The sequence below is a fragment of the Capra hircus genome, chromosome 9, assembly GCF_001704415.2.
Source record: "Capra hircus breed San Clemente chromosome 9, ASM170441v1, whole genome shotgun sequence".
Lineage (NCBI taxonomy): Eukaryota > Metazoa > Chordata > Mammalia > Artiodactyla > Bovidae > Capra > Capra hircus.
The window spans coordinates 36,811,231-36,826,665 of NC_030816.1; the positions used below are offsets into that span (position 1 = coordinate 36,811,231).

At 38.8% G+C, this 15,435-nt stretch overlaps 1 protein-coding gene across 1 annotated transcript in view; it reads left to right on the top strand.

The window, feature by feature from the left end:
* The window catches only part of SIM1 (single-minded family bHLH transcription factor 1), a 74,955-nt gene extending 67,810 nt beyond the window's left edge, over positions 1–7,145 (top strand). The window contains exon 12 of the mRNA XM_018053128.1: positions 1,636–7,145. Coding sequence (XP_017908617.1) covers positions 1,636–2,366 — 731 coding nt within the window. The 3' untranslated portion in view covers positions 2,367–7,145. The remainder of the gene's footprint in view (positions 1–1,635) is intronic.

The following is a 15,435-nucleotide window of genomic DNA, read 5'->3' on the forward strand; positions in this document are numbered from 1 at the left end:
AGTTGAGGATGGAGTGAAATGTGGAACCCATGGTGATTTTCATCTTGGGATTATTTTATGGCTTTGTGAACACATAGAAATGGGCGCTTCAGTTAAAACCTTTAGTGTTATCAATGCTCTTCTATGTCCATTTCAATGTAATCTGCTCAAGGAGACCTCATCCTGTCCATTCCAAGCTTGGGCCCAGGCAGGTCTTGATACCCCTCCCCATTTCATTAAAAGGCCGTGACGCTAAGATTGATCCAATGGCCATGGTATTTCTCTTCCTGCTGTGTCTCTCAAATGAGAAATATGCTGGACATTGCGGTTCTCCCCATAAAAGTCTCCTGCAAATACCACCTGGGCACTGACTGTTTTCTATGAATGAGTTTACTTCGTTTCCATTTTTGCTTTTTATTTTTCTGCTTTTATTTTTAATTTCTCTAGTTTGGTGGCCTGGGAATAGAAACCCAGGGCAAAGGGTAATTGCTTGCCAAAGAATGGAAGTGAAGTGAGAATCCTGGCTTAACCCACATGGTCGTGAGGGAAATATTAGATATAAAATAAGAAAAGGGAAAAGGAAAGCAATGACTAGTGTGATCCTGGGCTTCTCTGCTGCATTAAGCAGTTTCAGCTTTCATAGGTCCCTTTCTGCTTCTCTTCTCTCTTTTTATATTGACTTCAAACTCTTTGGAGAATAATGTAGTTTATGGAATAATGGCTTGGATGCACTCTTCATCTCTCTCTTTGGTTCAGAACAGGTTATTATTAACATTTAAAATGTTTATTTATTCTTCACTTTATTTTAGAAGCAATCTAAAATGCCAGAGTTTCTATATGATTATATGTGTGTGAAACAGATTTATTTTTTAACACTAGATTTAGGAAGACCATATTTGTATTTTTGATCAGGATGATATATACATACATATATATCTCCATTCACACATACACATGTATGAATATGTGTAGATATTTTTAACCCTCAAATAGCTTGAAAACTAACATTAGAGGTTTTTTGTAACTCTACTTAAGATACATATAGCAATTTTAACATTTTAGGTGATTTAATGGAAATTAAGAAAATAGTCCAGACTATATTATCCTCATCCTCAATCTTAATTGAAAGCATTTCTAAGCATCAACAGAACACTTCTCTAGAAAATAACATAAACCAAATGTGCATTTTCTTTATTATTTACAGTCAGGTCCCAGGGATATTCATCCATGGACAAATATAAACATACTTTACTGTTTCACTTGTTGGCGTTCACAGTGCACGAACCAAGTTTACCTTCTAACCTTGTTGTAAACTTCATCTGCACTTAAAAGCCACTAAGAACTATGAATTCCAGGACAATATGTTGACATTCTGTCATGTGCACCTGTGTCTGTTTCAAATATTGGTGCACATATTAAAAATGAAAGATAAAAGGTTTCTTTTAATAGGGAAAAGAAAAGTGAAAGTGAAAGTCGCTCAGTTGTGTCTGACTCTTTGCGACCCATGTAGCCCTCCAGGCTCTTCTGTCCATGGAATTCTCCTGGCAGAGATACTGGAGTGGGTTGCATTTCTTTCTCCTAGGGAAAAGAAATTCACTTGCAATTTTGGGGGTGAATTTTGAGACCACTTACTTTTTTACTTTTTCTGGTTTCTAGGGCGAGGTCATTGGGATGAAGAGAGTGTGGTCAGTTCTCCAGACCCTGGGTCTGCCAGCGAATCAGGTGACCGATACCGCACTGAGCAGTTTCAGAGTAGCCCGCATGAACCTAGCAAAATCGAAACTCTGATAAGAGCCACCCAGCAAATGATTAAAGAAGAGGAGAACAGATTGCAGCTAAGGAAAGCGCCCCCAGACCAACTGGCTTCCATTAATGGAGCTGGGAAAAAACACTCCCTCTGTTTTGCAAACTACCAGCAGCCCCCACCGACAGGCGAAGTCTGCCACAGCTCAGCTCTTGCCAACACTTCACCATGTGACCACATCCAGCAGAGAGAGGGAAAGATGCTGAGCCCTCGTGAAAATGAGTACGACAACAGTCCCACAGCACTGTCTCGGATAAGTAGTCCCAATTCAGATCGCATTTCCAAATCCAGTTTGATCCTAGCTAAAGATTATCTACATTCTGATATGTCTCCCCATCAGACACCAGGAGACCATCCTGCCATCTCTCCAAACTGCTTTGGCTCCCACCGGCAGTATTTTGACAAGCATGCTTACACATTAACTGGATATGCCCTGGAGCACTTATATGACAGCGAAACCATTAGGAACTATTCCTTGGGCTGTAATGGCTCACACTTTGATGTAACTTCCCATCTAAGGATGCAGCCGGATCCAGCACAAGGACATAAGGGAACATCTGTTATAATTACCAATGGAAGCTGATGTTTTTTCTAAAATATTTTGTTCTTTAAGGATCTCTGAAACATATTTATCATTTAATGCCCCACTACCAGCATTTACAATGCCACAGATTGTTAGAATGGATAATTTAACTTACTGGGTATTTAACATGTGTTCTTGTGAAATCAAAGACAGAGCACTGGCATTCAGGGTTATACATCGATAATGGAGCTAAAGTGGATACACAGATTTGCCCCTCTATTTATATGGGAAACAGACTAGATTAAATTTTGAATTGAAAAATACTTGTGTAGATTAAGTGAGCATATATACCACATGAAAGGACAGATGGATGACAATGCATTATAATGATCCAGTGAACTTCATACACATAGACCACTATCCGCAATCTGCTGTATATACTTTACATACAGAAATATTGACTGTATTTCATAAGTACACCCCAAGTGGTAACTTTCCTTAACCCTAGCACATAGAGCATTGGAAAGAAATTTCTATTCCCAAAATAACCTAGAAAGAGGGAGATACATCTCATAAACTAGTTTTTCTTTGTGGTTTCAACCATCTAAAGCATTTGATTTAGGCATAAATTAACGAAATGGCTCTGAATCTAATACGAGAATGAGTTTTCACCTGGTATCCATTATAAGTAATCAGGAAGTATGATTTTGCACCTTACTTTTGAGTTCGACAAAGAACAGGATCACACTGACATAGCATTAAGGGTTTTTCTAAGTAAAAACACTGAGTGTTGGGACACACATCAAAAGTTTGGTGTGCCCAATTGGAAATAGCTTAGTAAAGATGGACAAGACTAGAAGCAGAGAAAAATCAAATGATATCTCAAAACAAACAAGCGTCAGCAGATGTAATCAACATACTGGGAGCTTATAAAAAAAACTAACCAAAAACCTAACCAAATGAAAACTCAAACTAACTCACCAGGAAAAAAAGGCTGATAAGTGAAAAAAAAAGCCAACAGGAAAACTTAGGAAAACCAGTGAAGTACTACATGACAGCAGTATAGCTGTTTGAAGTGTTTGAACACATGTCAATGCACAGATGTGCAAATGTGACACGTGGAAAGCCTCAGGAGAGAGTCTAAGATAAAAGCTTGGGCTGATGGACAAGTGGCTAAAAGGGCAAGAGCAGTTCTCTGACTGAAGGAGCAGGCAAAGTGTTCATTTTCCATATTGTTTGTAAACAGCAAAATAAACTTGGTCTTAGGTTCATGCGATACAGTAGAAAGATGTGGACTAGATGTCAAGATCTCTGAGTTCCAGCTCTGACCTTGCCTGTAGCTTATTTTGGGAGCACTCACCATGCCTAAGCCCCAGTTTCTTTATCTGCATGGCAGCTCTAAAGTTCCAAGGTTCTGTGGTTCATTGGAACTGAGCTTGTCAACCAGTTAATAACCATCTGATGTGCGTTATCAAGGCTCATCTTTCTGGCTTTTCTGCACTCAGAGAGAGGTCTAGATGCTTTGAAACTCAAGCAGGTGCATGGGCTCTTTTAGACATGTTATAGCTACAGTCAACTTTCTAGTTCAGCCAAGGTATAGACGGTAGAAACTGTGGGAGAAGTAATATAAATAATATTTATTTAATGCATCATTCTCTAGTAATCAAAGCAAAGTGACACAAGTGATTAGAGAAATTTTGTAGAAAATATTTCCTAAGAGTCCCTTGCCTAAAACTCATGTGATATGGAAGGGGGTGGGGTGTATTGGAAGAACTTACTTATCATTTTGAAGGCAGAACATGACATTGAGCACTCAGGGATTGGTACTATATCTTCATCATTTAACACAGTTATTTGAAAGTCCAGAGGCAGGTGACAATCTGAATGATGGTAATCTGAGAGATGAATACTGTTTGTACATGAGAAAGGAGGCTACATAAAATTAAATAGTTCTTGGGTATGGCAGCAACATTTGTGCTATAAATGAAAAAGGTGCAAGTGAGTGAGACAGTCAGCGTATACTTTCAAAAATGTTCAAAGAATAATAAAAACTAAAAATGAACTATACAAGCTCTGGAACACTTAAACTGAATTTTTGATCAATTTGCAACATGAAGTAAGGTTTTAGGAATGCTAAAATTTTTGTTGAATTCTGTAGATGGACAAATGGTTCAAAGGCACACATAGCTCAAGAATATGGTGCATTTTGGAAAGTAAATCTGTACAGGTGGGCATTACTGATGGATACATGTTCTACCAAAAGTGCTCTAAGGACAGATGTTATCAATATAAAAGGAATGGAATCTCAAGAATCAAGAAAAATGAACTGAAATGAAAGAGAACACTGTCAAAGAAATTTCAGTGGGGTTTTTATATGAAAGAAAGTTAATTGATGAAAGAAAATATGAACTCTACAAATAGGGGGTACTCAGAGTAATGCACTTTAAAATGGTTATAACTAATATTTTTAAGTGAAGACAGAATTAACTGAATTACATCTTGACTCAATTTTTGCTAGATTGATCCAGCTTTACACAACCCATTTATATAATTTACAGGTCAAAATTTTTATGGTAGCAGCTTTATGACTTAATACCTATATGTGTATATGTATGTTCCCATTTAAAACTAAACTTAAATTGGAATTAGTTTTAAAATTTGATTTTCATAACTTTACTAAATGCTGAAAATTGGTTGAAATAGAGAAGTACGATTTTTCTATCACTTTGGGGATTCATAAAAACGTGTTATATCCAGTTACTAGTACATATGTGGCAATTCATTAGATGATACAAACCTCATGCTTTCTAATAATGGTAGGAATATTTTTATTTCTCATTTTACTGGTCTGCCTACCTAACTTAAATATTTGTATGACCAAAGAAATAAATGAATATTTCCCCCTCTTCCTTGGGAACATTTAGTTAAAACTATTATTGAGAAGATACAGATTTGGCATATTATTTTTGGATGCATAATATTAATGTCCCAATAACTACAGGTCAACATTTAGATGTGTTACACAGGGTTTTTTTTTGACATAGTATGCTGAGTATAATGGGCTGGCTTTTTCTAAACTGTAATTGCCTGATATAGGATAATATGACACAGGGCTGATGTGGCAATGTGAAAGACAGGATGCAATAAAAGATTTGCCTTCAGTGTTTATACAGAAAACTCATTCATTCTTTCTTGATTATATTTTATAGGGCTAGAATATTTCCACTGGGTACTATTCTTAATTCTCGGTACACCCTGCTGCCACATGCTGCCTCTGGGCAGAGAATTCCACTTAAGCTAGACTTTAATGGGCTCTTCTAGAAGACGATAATATCCTTCACTTTCTTGTCTCTTTTATTGGGGGGTGAGAATCAATTCAATAAAACATCATTTGGAAAATATGCATCGACATTTTAAAATAAAATGAGAGGATTTTCCCCCCCAAAACCTAGACCAAATATGTTTGATAGAAGACACTACAGCTAAGGACACTGTCTGAGTACAGATATAATATTTTGTAGCTCTCTCTTTCTTTCAAGAGCTGAATGTTACTGAAATATTCTGTGCAATTCTATTAGTGCTAGTAGCATTTGGATATTTGGATATTTGGAAAATTGAGAATTTGGCTATTTGGGGGTCACTTACCTAGACCAGTGGAAGAGCTTACATTTCCATGTGCTCTTTTTGATTTAAAAAGTTTTAGTGCCCAGATTTGGTTCCTTCATTCATGCAAATTACAGGACAGAAAGATACATCTTGTTTTTGGAATAATTTAATAACAATGTAAATCCTGTGGTTCTCCAAATAAGTGATTCAACTTTCATGTCAGTGTCAGCTTTTGTGAATAAGAATTTGACAGCAAGATCGATTGGTTAGTTCTTACTGGGAAATGCATTGTAGATAAAACATTCATTTTCCTGCTAAATGTCAAATGAATGACAGAACAGCTATGGACACATGCATAGAAAATATTCTTGGGGAGAGGAATTTTTGTGTGGGGCTCATTTCTTGTGCACAAGAGTTCTACGGGTAATGCTGAATTTGAAAAGTGAGATTGTGCTCATATCCAAATAGGGGTTTGCTCAGAGTTCTTTCTCTAGGACAGTATGCAGAAAGGCTGTGTACATGTGTATATATGTATACACACAAACACAAGTGTAAAACAAGTAACAAGATTCTACTCTGCTGTGCTCCTGAAAAACTGATGGTTCACATGATAAATTCTAATTAATAATTTAATGCCAAACTTTATCATTTTATTTATTGCAGTTTTGCTGCATGGGACTTTGCTTTCATAGGCCTATATAGTGGAGAGTTTTTCCTAATTTTCCGATCTGGAACACATTTAATCGCATTTGAATTTGTACCCAACAACCCTGGTGTGTTTACATTTCAAAAGAACTAAAATTGGCGTGGAAAAAATTTTAGAAATACTGTAACTTTTTTTTTCCATTATTTTTCCCCAAAGGGAAATATTTCAAAAAGTGAAACATATGAGTAGGCACTTCAAAGAAGAGATAAAATATTTTGTTTGTTTTTTGACTGACGCGCTATAAAAAGGATTATATTTGTGAAAGAAGATACTGATTGCCAATATTTCAAATACCATCTTGCAATGTATAGTTTTTAGTGACATCGTAGTATAAGTCTGTAATTTGAACTTTTACTTTGGAATGTAAAGTAGAAAATATTAGCTATGTCAATGATATCTTGCAAAGTGTTCCCATTTATAATTATTTATATTGTAAATAGCTTTCTGAAGTAAATTCGAAGTTAATGTGCATAAAATGTATTTATTATGTGAGGGATTTTTTGGTTTAAAATATAGTTATCAATATGTAATTTGAGTCTGAGTTATTCATTGAAAGAAAAATTTCTGTAGGACAAAACAGACCACCACCAAGAAGACTAGCAATGTAAAAAAAATAAAGATTGTTTTAGCACTAGATTCTCTTGGTGACACACACCCCCACACACCCACATATACTTTAAGAGACCTAGCAATAGAAACTTAAACACATGCACAGTATCTATTAAGTAATGAGCCTGATTTTCATTAGATACTGGAGAATGTTTTCTCAATTTTTTTAATCCGAACATCTTAAGTGGGCTTGTTTTGGTCTCCACTTTGCTAAAATAAAGCGAAAAATTTCAAAGTATAGGTTACATGTTTAATGTCCAAGGGGGGAAAATAAAACATAATATTGAGATTATTTAGTTTGCTGTAATTTAAAAACATTAAAAATGTAGTTTGAATACTTTTTCTTTTGGAACTCAAGCTATTTTTAAAATTTAGAAATTAAAGTCAAACAAACAAGATGGCCAGGTGATTCTCTCTTTTTTTCATTTTCATAGAACTCAATGTAGTATTTTTCCCTTTCCGGGGATTTCTGATTTACCTTGATGTATTCCAGAAATGGTGCTTCCCTGGTGGCTCAGGGGTAAAGAATCTGCCTGCAGTGCATGAGTTGCAGCAGACACAGATTCAATCCATGGGGCAGGAAGATCCCCCTTAGGAGGGCATGGCAATCCACTCCAGTAATCTTGCTTGGAGAATCCCATGGACAGAGGAGCCTGGTGGCGTCACAAAGAGTCGGACACAAATGAAGTAACTGAGCAAGCACACAAGCATTCCAGAAATGGCCAACCATTAGACAGTTCAACAAACCTGCATGATATATTTTTAATTCAATGGAAATGGTACTTCTATTTCATAAAGCTTTTTGACAAAGTACCACAAAATATTGTTGCCATTAACACAACAGCATTTATCAGGTATTTTTCTACGTGATTCTTTAAATATTTGTTTTAGTGTTTCCATTTCTGAAAATAAAATTGTTTTCACTTACTTTACATTTGAAAATAACTTGCACTTCCAATTTAATTCACAACACTTATGGAATCCGTATTATATGCCCCACAGAGGATAGACACCAGAATCTTTCTCCGTGTAGGACCTTCTAGGAAAGCACATGGAGAGGGTTTTTGATTTTCCTTATGTGCTTTGAAAGTGTAAATTCCTTAGCTCATCATGACAAGCATTTATTGAATCATCATGTGCCAGGCATTGAACCAAGCTCAGATTATCACTGGAGTCTGAATAGACTCTGTCACAGAGGGAAATACCAATGCACTCTATCTCTGCCGATGAAGAAAGTGAGATAAAGTGACTCAGTAATTCAGTGACACAGCTAAGTAAGTGAGTGGTTGAGGTGAAAGTAGAACCCAGGCAGGTTTACTCCAAAATGCTACCTTACTTTAATCTGCTTTATGTATATAAATAAATAAGTGAAAGAAAATATGGTCTAAATGGTGGTTGCATAAAATAGTTCCTCAGTCCAGTTAGTGGTGACGCCAGTAACTGGATGTGTGGTCTTCAGGTTGTACTAAGGTCATTCTCCATTATCACACTGACACACTGGTCCAAGGCAGACAGAGGCCAATCCTGCTACATCCTTGCACGATAGTTTGCCTTCCTGCTAAGTGAGTGCTCTGATGCTTCTTTTAAATGAATGTGATCCCAAGAAAAGTCTAGGGCTTAAACAAGCTACAAGTAAAATTATTCTAGCAGGATCTCCATAATGTTTGGAAAAAAAAAATGTTGAGACTCTCTCAACAAAAATACAAGTGGGTTAAACAGTAAGTATAAACTACATATTTTTTTCAACCAACATACTCAAGATATGAGCCAAAACAAAAGGTATGACTTTATCATGATTGCCATTAAATATTGTTTTGTTTCATGGAAAAATTTCCTTCCTTGTTGGATAAAGACCAACCAAAAACCCATTCCATCAAGAACCTATGTGTGTCAGTATTATCTGTATTATTTAAGGGCCTGCTTTCAAGGATACTCTTCAGGGAGAGCTTAGAGGGCTATTGCAACTCCCACATTATGTATTTTCCCCACACAAGGGAAAATTGCCCCAAAGTTTTCTGACAGTAAGTCTGTCTCTCAGAACCCAGATGATTCCTGTAAGATGTCTATAAACAATGGCACGCTTGCTGGACTGTCCCCAGAACACAGATGAGTCCTGCAAGATGTCCTTAAGCAATGGCACGCTTGCTGGCATCAGTCTGCCTCAGGTTCCCTCTGTGATGGTGATAACTCCTGGGTGCCAGCAACCCCAGCAGCCTATCCAGCCACCCCGGGTCCCTGGCCTCAGCCTCACAGTGTCAGGAAGGTCGATCTGTAGCATTTCTTGGCCTTTTCATAATTATGCTTTATAACTTAATATGTGCTGTATTTACCAGTGGAATTAGATCCAGGGTGGGAGAAATGTAAAACAGCCTGTGCTTTAGGAGTTTGTAAATAATCTCTGCTTTGTTCAGTTTCCCCCAGGTCAGGCTCCTGTGTGGGGAATAATTCCATATGGGAATCTGCCTTGAGTGCCATCTAAGTAAACCTTAAAGGGAATCTTGGCAGAATCTCCCAAGCCATAAGGAAATCATTCTCAGTATCTGGTGAGGATTTTCTGATAGCTTTGTATTTTATGTATATATGTATTTTTTTTAAGTTGAACCTGAAGACTCTTTTTATGGGTAAGATCTCTAGAGTTCACTTAGGAATGGGGAATTGAGATTGAGTGTTAAGAACTGAGGATAATCATCCAGAAAATAATTGAAGTTCATTATTCAGTGAATTTCTACATTTATAATTTCAACCTTAGTCCTGTGTTAGTCACATGCCCTATTAATTAGGCTAGATACTGGGTCTGCTCATGGTGTGATGCTAAACCCATTTTTACATTTAAAAGGTCAGAGACACCCTATTAAAAAATATTTACAATTCTGTTACAAAATGAAAGGTTATCAATAGTTAAGAAATTTTTTCTCCCAGGGTGAGAGAAGTGGTGGGAAAACAAGCAAGTCTTCACACTGCTTAAATTCTTCTCTCATTCACCTGTGTACCTTGTTAATACTCACATCTGTTAATACCCCATATAATTAGTCCTGATATTTTTTTCTGCATGAATTAAAATATGTAGAAAGTGTCTTTTTATGTAAGAGACAATTTTATTTTTGAAATTTATTTTTCTTTCATAGACTTTGCTGTTGCTCCACTTAATGTCCTCAAAATGAAATAAGATGGTTAGAGGCTTCAATCACTTTTTCAGGTTCCCTCCGGTTGATTTATGGCCAGGTCTCCTCCTTTAGGGGCTTCCCTGGTGGCTCAGCAGTAAAGAATCTGCCTACAATGGAGGAGTCGCAGGAGATGCAGGTTCAATCCCTGGGTTGGGAAGATCCCTTGGAGGAGGAAATGGCAACCCACTCCAGTATTCTTGCCTAGAGAATCCCATGAATAGAGGAGTCTGGTGGGCTACAATCCATAGAGTAACAAAGAGTCAAACACAACTGTAGCACCTTAGCACACATGCCCACTCTTTCTTCAGAGATTGTCATGTTGTATTATTCCAAATTTTTACTCTTTTCTCAAGCTCCCCTCATCCTGCAGACGTCATTTCATTTTACTTCAGTACGCGTCTCTAAATGAAGACTTAAAAAATATGTATGTATAACTCTCACACCTGCAAAAATTAATGGTAACTTCTTGCCATTCAGTGTATGGCATTTTGGTGGCTCAGACAGTAAAGAATCTGCCTGCAATGCAGGAGACCCAGGATCAATCCCTGGGTCAGGAAGATCCCCTAAAGGGAATGGCAACCTACTCCAGTGCTCTTGCCTGGAGAACTCCACGGACAGAGGAGCCTGGTGGTCTACAGTCCATGGGTTCGAAGGTTTGGACATGACTGAGTAACTAACTTTCATTTTCACTATCTTGTTCAGTATGTGATATTTTGTAAATGTAGGAGATTGAGACCAGGCGTGAAAAATCTTCCCTATGTCTTAAAGTCCCGAAGCCTCTCTTTGGACAGTTGCAGCCTTCAGTCCCTCCATGGCTCTCTTCATGGACTTGCCTCATGGTCTTCCTCTCTTTTCTGATTCCAATCATTGCCTCCCCAGGATTTTTAATTGTGTGCTAGTGTTTGCTTGAGCCATATGTAGGTACATACCTACACACACATGTGCATGTGCACACACACACACACACACACACACACACACACACATAGGGTCTCCCAGATGTGGCCAGCCTTCAGTTCATCAAGCCTGTTTTTTGTTCAGTTATTCTTAACTCAAGGCTTCCCTGGTGGCTCAGTGGTAAAGAATGCACCTGCTAATTCAGAAGACTCTGGTTTGATCCCTGGATTAGGAAGATTCCCTGGAGAAGGAAATGGCAACCCACTTCAGTGTTCTCACCTGGGAAATCCCATGGACAGGGGAGCCTGGTAGGCTACAGTCCATGGGGTCGCAAAGAGTCAGACGTGACTTAGCAACACAACAACAACAACTCTTAGCCCTCACAGCTGCGGCTTAAATCCTGAGAACGATTGAAATTCCACTCTGAGTTGCAGACTAGGTGTTCTGTAGTTCTTGATTTCCTGAAACATCTTAGTATCTCTCCCCAACATCTCCAAATAGATGGGTCTTTGCCTGCTCATCTCATGAACCAGGTGCCTTCCTGTGTCAAATGAGGATTCTGGGCTCTGTATCTCCAAAAGCTGTGGTGGATATTCAACAAGACAATGCCCTCTGTGGACAGCAAGTGCATGATAGAGGTTGGCGTTTAGCATCTGAGCCTCTGAAAATATGGTTATGCAGTTTTTCTCATTCCCCTCATATGTCATCCTATCAGCATTCAACTAACAGGTATCAAGTGGCTCCAGGGATGATATGTAGCTCGCTACTGGGAATACAGACGAAACACCTGTGTCAAGAGATCCACGGTGGGGGTGGGAGAGGTGAGGGAGGGTCCGGATGCCCTTCCACTCCACACCCCCCCATGCTGCCCCTCCTTGGATGCCCACCTCTCCTGACCTCCCCTTACTGACCCACTTTTTTTTTTTCCTGGACTCCCCGTGTTGACGTTCTCACCAGCTTGGCAGCTGATGTTCTCTAATGTGTTTGTCTGGGCTCTTCTGTTAGCAGGAAATGCCCTCATCTCAGGGACCGTGCCCAACCCCCAGCCCCCAGCACAGTGCCCGCACATGATAGAAAGACCATAGATACACGCTGGACTGCATGCTCCCTCACCAAAGACGGCGCTGTTATTTCAGGTTATTTCGTCTTGCTCTACAGTCAGTGTTACTTAACGTCCTGTGGCTTGTGGATTCTGAATTCTCTAAACATTGTGATTCTTCATGTTCTCTTCATGGGGGACGAGTTGCAGCTTGCTTTCAATCTTCTGATTTTGAGGCCTGAGGTCTCACGTGTGTAAGTGATGTTCCCCTCTTACTTGTATGCTGAAGGAGACGACATGGACGTGACGCTTTGGGGGCAGTTCCTGACTTCTGTCAGTATGAGCACTGTGTCTCCCAGCTCTGCTTACCTCTCAAACCCACCTTGCCTCCTAATTTGCCCAGTCCTCTTTCAACACTTCCGATGCATATTCCAGATCTCTAAGTTTGTTGCATGACACAGATTCACTTTTAAGAATACTTTGGTGGCTCAGAGATTAAAGTGTCTGCTTCCAATGCGGGAGAACTGGGTTCGATCCTGGGTCCAGAAGATTCCCTGGAGAAGGAAATGGTAACCCACTCCAGTACTCTTGCCTGGAGAATCCCATGGACGGAGAAGCCTGGTAGGCTACAGTCCATGGGGTCGCAAAGAGTCGGACACGACTGAGCGACTTCACTTCACTTCGCTCCCAAATCTTAGCTTGTCACTGTGTGAGATACTACCAAAAATTTGACTTCCTTCCTTTCTTTTCCAAATCCCTTTCCTTCCCCTCAAACTCTCCTCCTTCATTCTATACAATACATTTCCTCTACTCTTGATAAGGTCTTTCCCCAGAATTTATGCCATTCATGTACTTTAAAAAGACTTTTGTGTTCCTGTTGGCTGCTGTGTGTGTGTTAGTCACTCAGTTGTGTCCGACTCTGTGACTCCATGGACTGTAGCCCACCAGGCTCTTCTGTCCATGGAATTCTCCAGGCAAGAATACTGGAGTGGGTCGCCATTTCCTTCTGCAGGGGATCTTCCGGATCCAGGCGTTGAATCTGGGTCTCCTGCATTGCAAGCAGATTCTTTACCATTTGAGCCGCCTAGAAGTTGTAAATCTCTGAGCTCGTCATATTAGGTGCTTCACAACTGAGCCCCAGACTACTTCCTTGCTCTGTTTTCCATCTGTTCCCCCAGACCGCCTAGTTTCCACTGCACTGGTTTTTCAGTCTTCCTGGAACACATCATGGCTTTCACTTTCCTACATCCTGGCACAGGATGTTCTCTTCCTAAATGCTCCACGGCCATTGTTTGTTGAGAAAGTCCCTCTTCACCCTTCATGGCACAGGGTTCTCAAATGATGCCTGAAACCTGACTACTCCCCCTGGGAATGTTTTACACTTCCTTTCTGGGCTCTCACTCCATTTGGTTCATATTTCTGTTATCAAGTTTATCAAGTGTACAGTGAGTTTTAGTTGTGCTTTATAGCTACAAAAACAATAGGTGAGTTAAAAATTGATACAACACATAAATGTATTTAGTAATGAGAATGCAAACAATGTTTTGATCTCTTTTTTTAATTTAATGATGTATCATGGGCAACCTTTTACATCAGTTTCTATATATCTTTAATTCTCTTTAATGGATATACTATATATTATAGTATGGATGTGCCATGGTTTACTTTTCTATTCCCCTTTTGGTAGACATCTACTTCTTTCTAATTTTTATTTACTATTTTACATTACATATATATATAATATACAATAAATATCTGCAAAAAGATCCTTTTGCATCTGTGACTGGCTTTCAGTAGAATAGATTTCTAGAAGTAAAATTGCTGAGTTGAAGAGTATCTTTCATTTTGAGGACTATCCAGTTACCTTCCAAAGACAGTGTGAAAGTGAACTCTCCCCCATGTCGTATGTGAGACTATATCCTTGTCTTTTAACAGTTTCCTATCTTGTTTCATGTGGTTTTGTGGATTTCTTGACTTTATTCCCAGGTTCTCAGTAATTTTGTGAGCTATTAATATGTGGACCTTACGCTATAACTTTTTTCCTAATTTTGAATTGGTAGTGTATCAGTTCAGTTCAGTTCAGTCGCTCAGTCGTGTCCAACTCTTTGCAACCCCATGAATCGCAGCACGCCAGGCCTCCCTGTCCATCACCAACTCCCAGAGTTCACTCAGACTCGCTTCCATTGAGTCAGTGATGCCATCCAGCCATCTCATCCTCTGTCGTCCCCTTCTCCTCCTGCCCCCAATCCCTCCCAGCATCAGAGTCTTTTCCAATGAGTCAACTCTTTGCATGAGGTGGCCAAAGTACTGGAGGTTCAGCTTTAGCATCATTCCTTCCAAAGAAATCCCAAGGCTGATCTCCTTTAGAATGGATTGGTTGGATCTCCTTGCAGACCAAGGGACTCTCAAGAGTCTTCTCCAACACCACAGTTCAAAAGCATCAATTCTTTGGCACTCAGCCTTCTTCACAGTCCAACTCTCACATCCATATATGATCACTGGAAAAACCATAGCCTTGACTAGATGGACCTTAGTTGGTACTGTATAGGAAAGTGCTAATTTTTATATATATATATATCTCATACCAATGATCTTTTAGTGTTTACTCATGTTCAATAGTGTTCAGTTGATCCCTTTGGATTTTCTGGGCAAATGATGATATTTATTTTCTAATATTTGCAATTCTTTTAAAAAATTTCTGTATTAATAAGTTTTAAACATCAATAATAGACATTTTTCATCAAATGCCATTTTGGCACTCAAGATGATAGTACACTTCTTTCTTAATTTCCTAATTTGAAGGATTCTTTCCTAATGTGGAAACATCTTTGCATTCCTTGCCAAAACCTACTCCATCAGATTATTCTTTTAATATACATCTGCATTCAGTGTGCTAATGTTAACCTCAGACCTTTCTCTGTTTTTTCAATTGCAGCCATTCTCTTATATTTGCCCCTATTTGAATATGGGCTCATTGAGGACAGCAAACATATATTGTTCAACTATAAATGCCCCTCACCTCACATAACACCTAGTTACATACTAGATACTAAAACAATGCCAATATTTGTGTTCTGAATACCTGCATTAAAATCCCAGTTCTGCTGC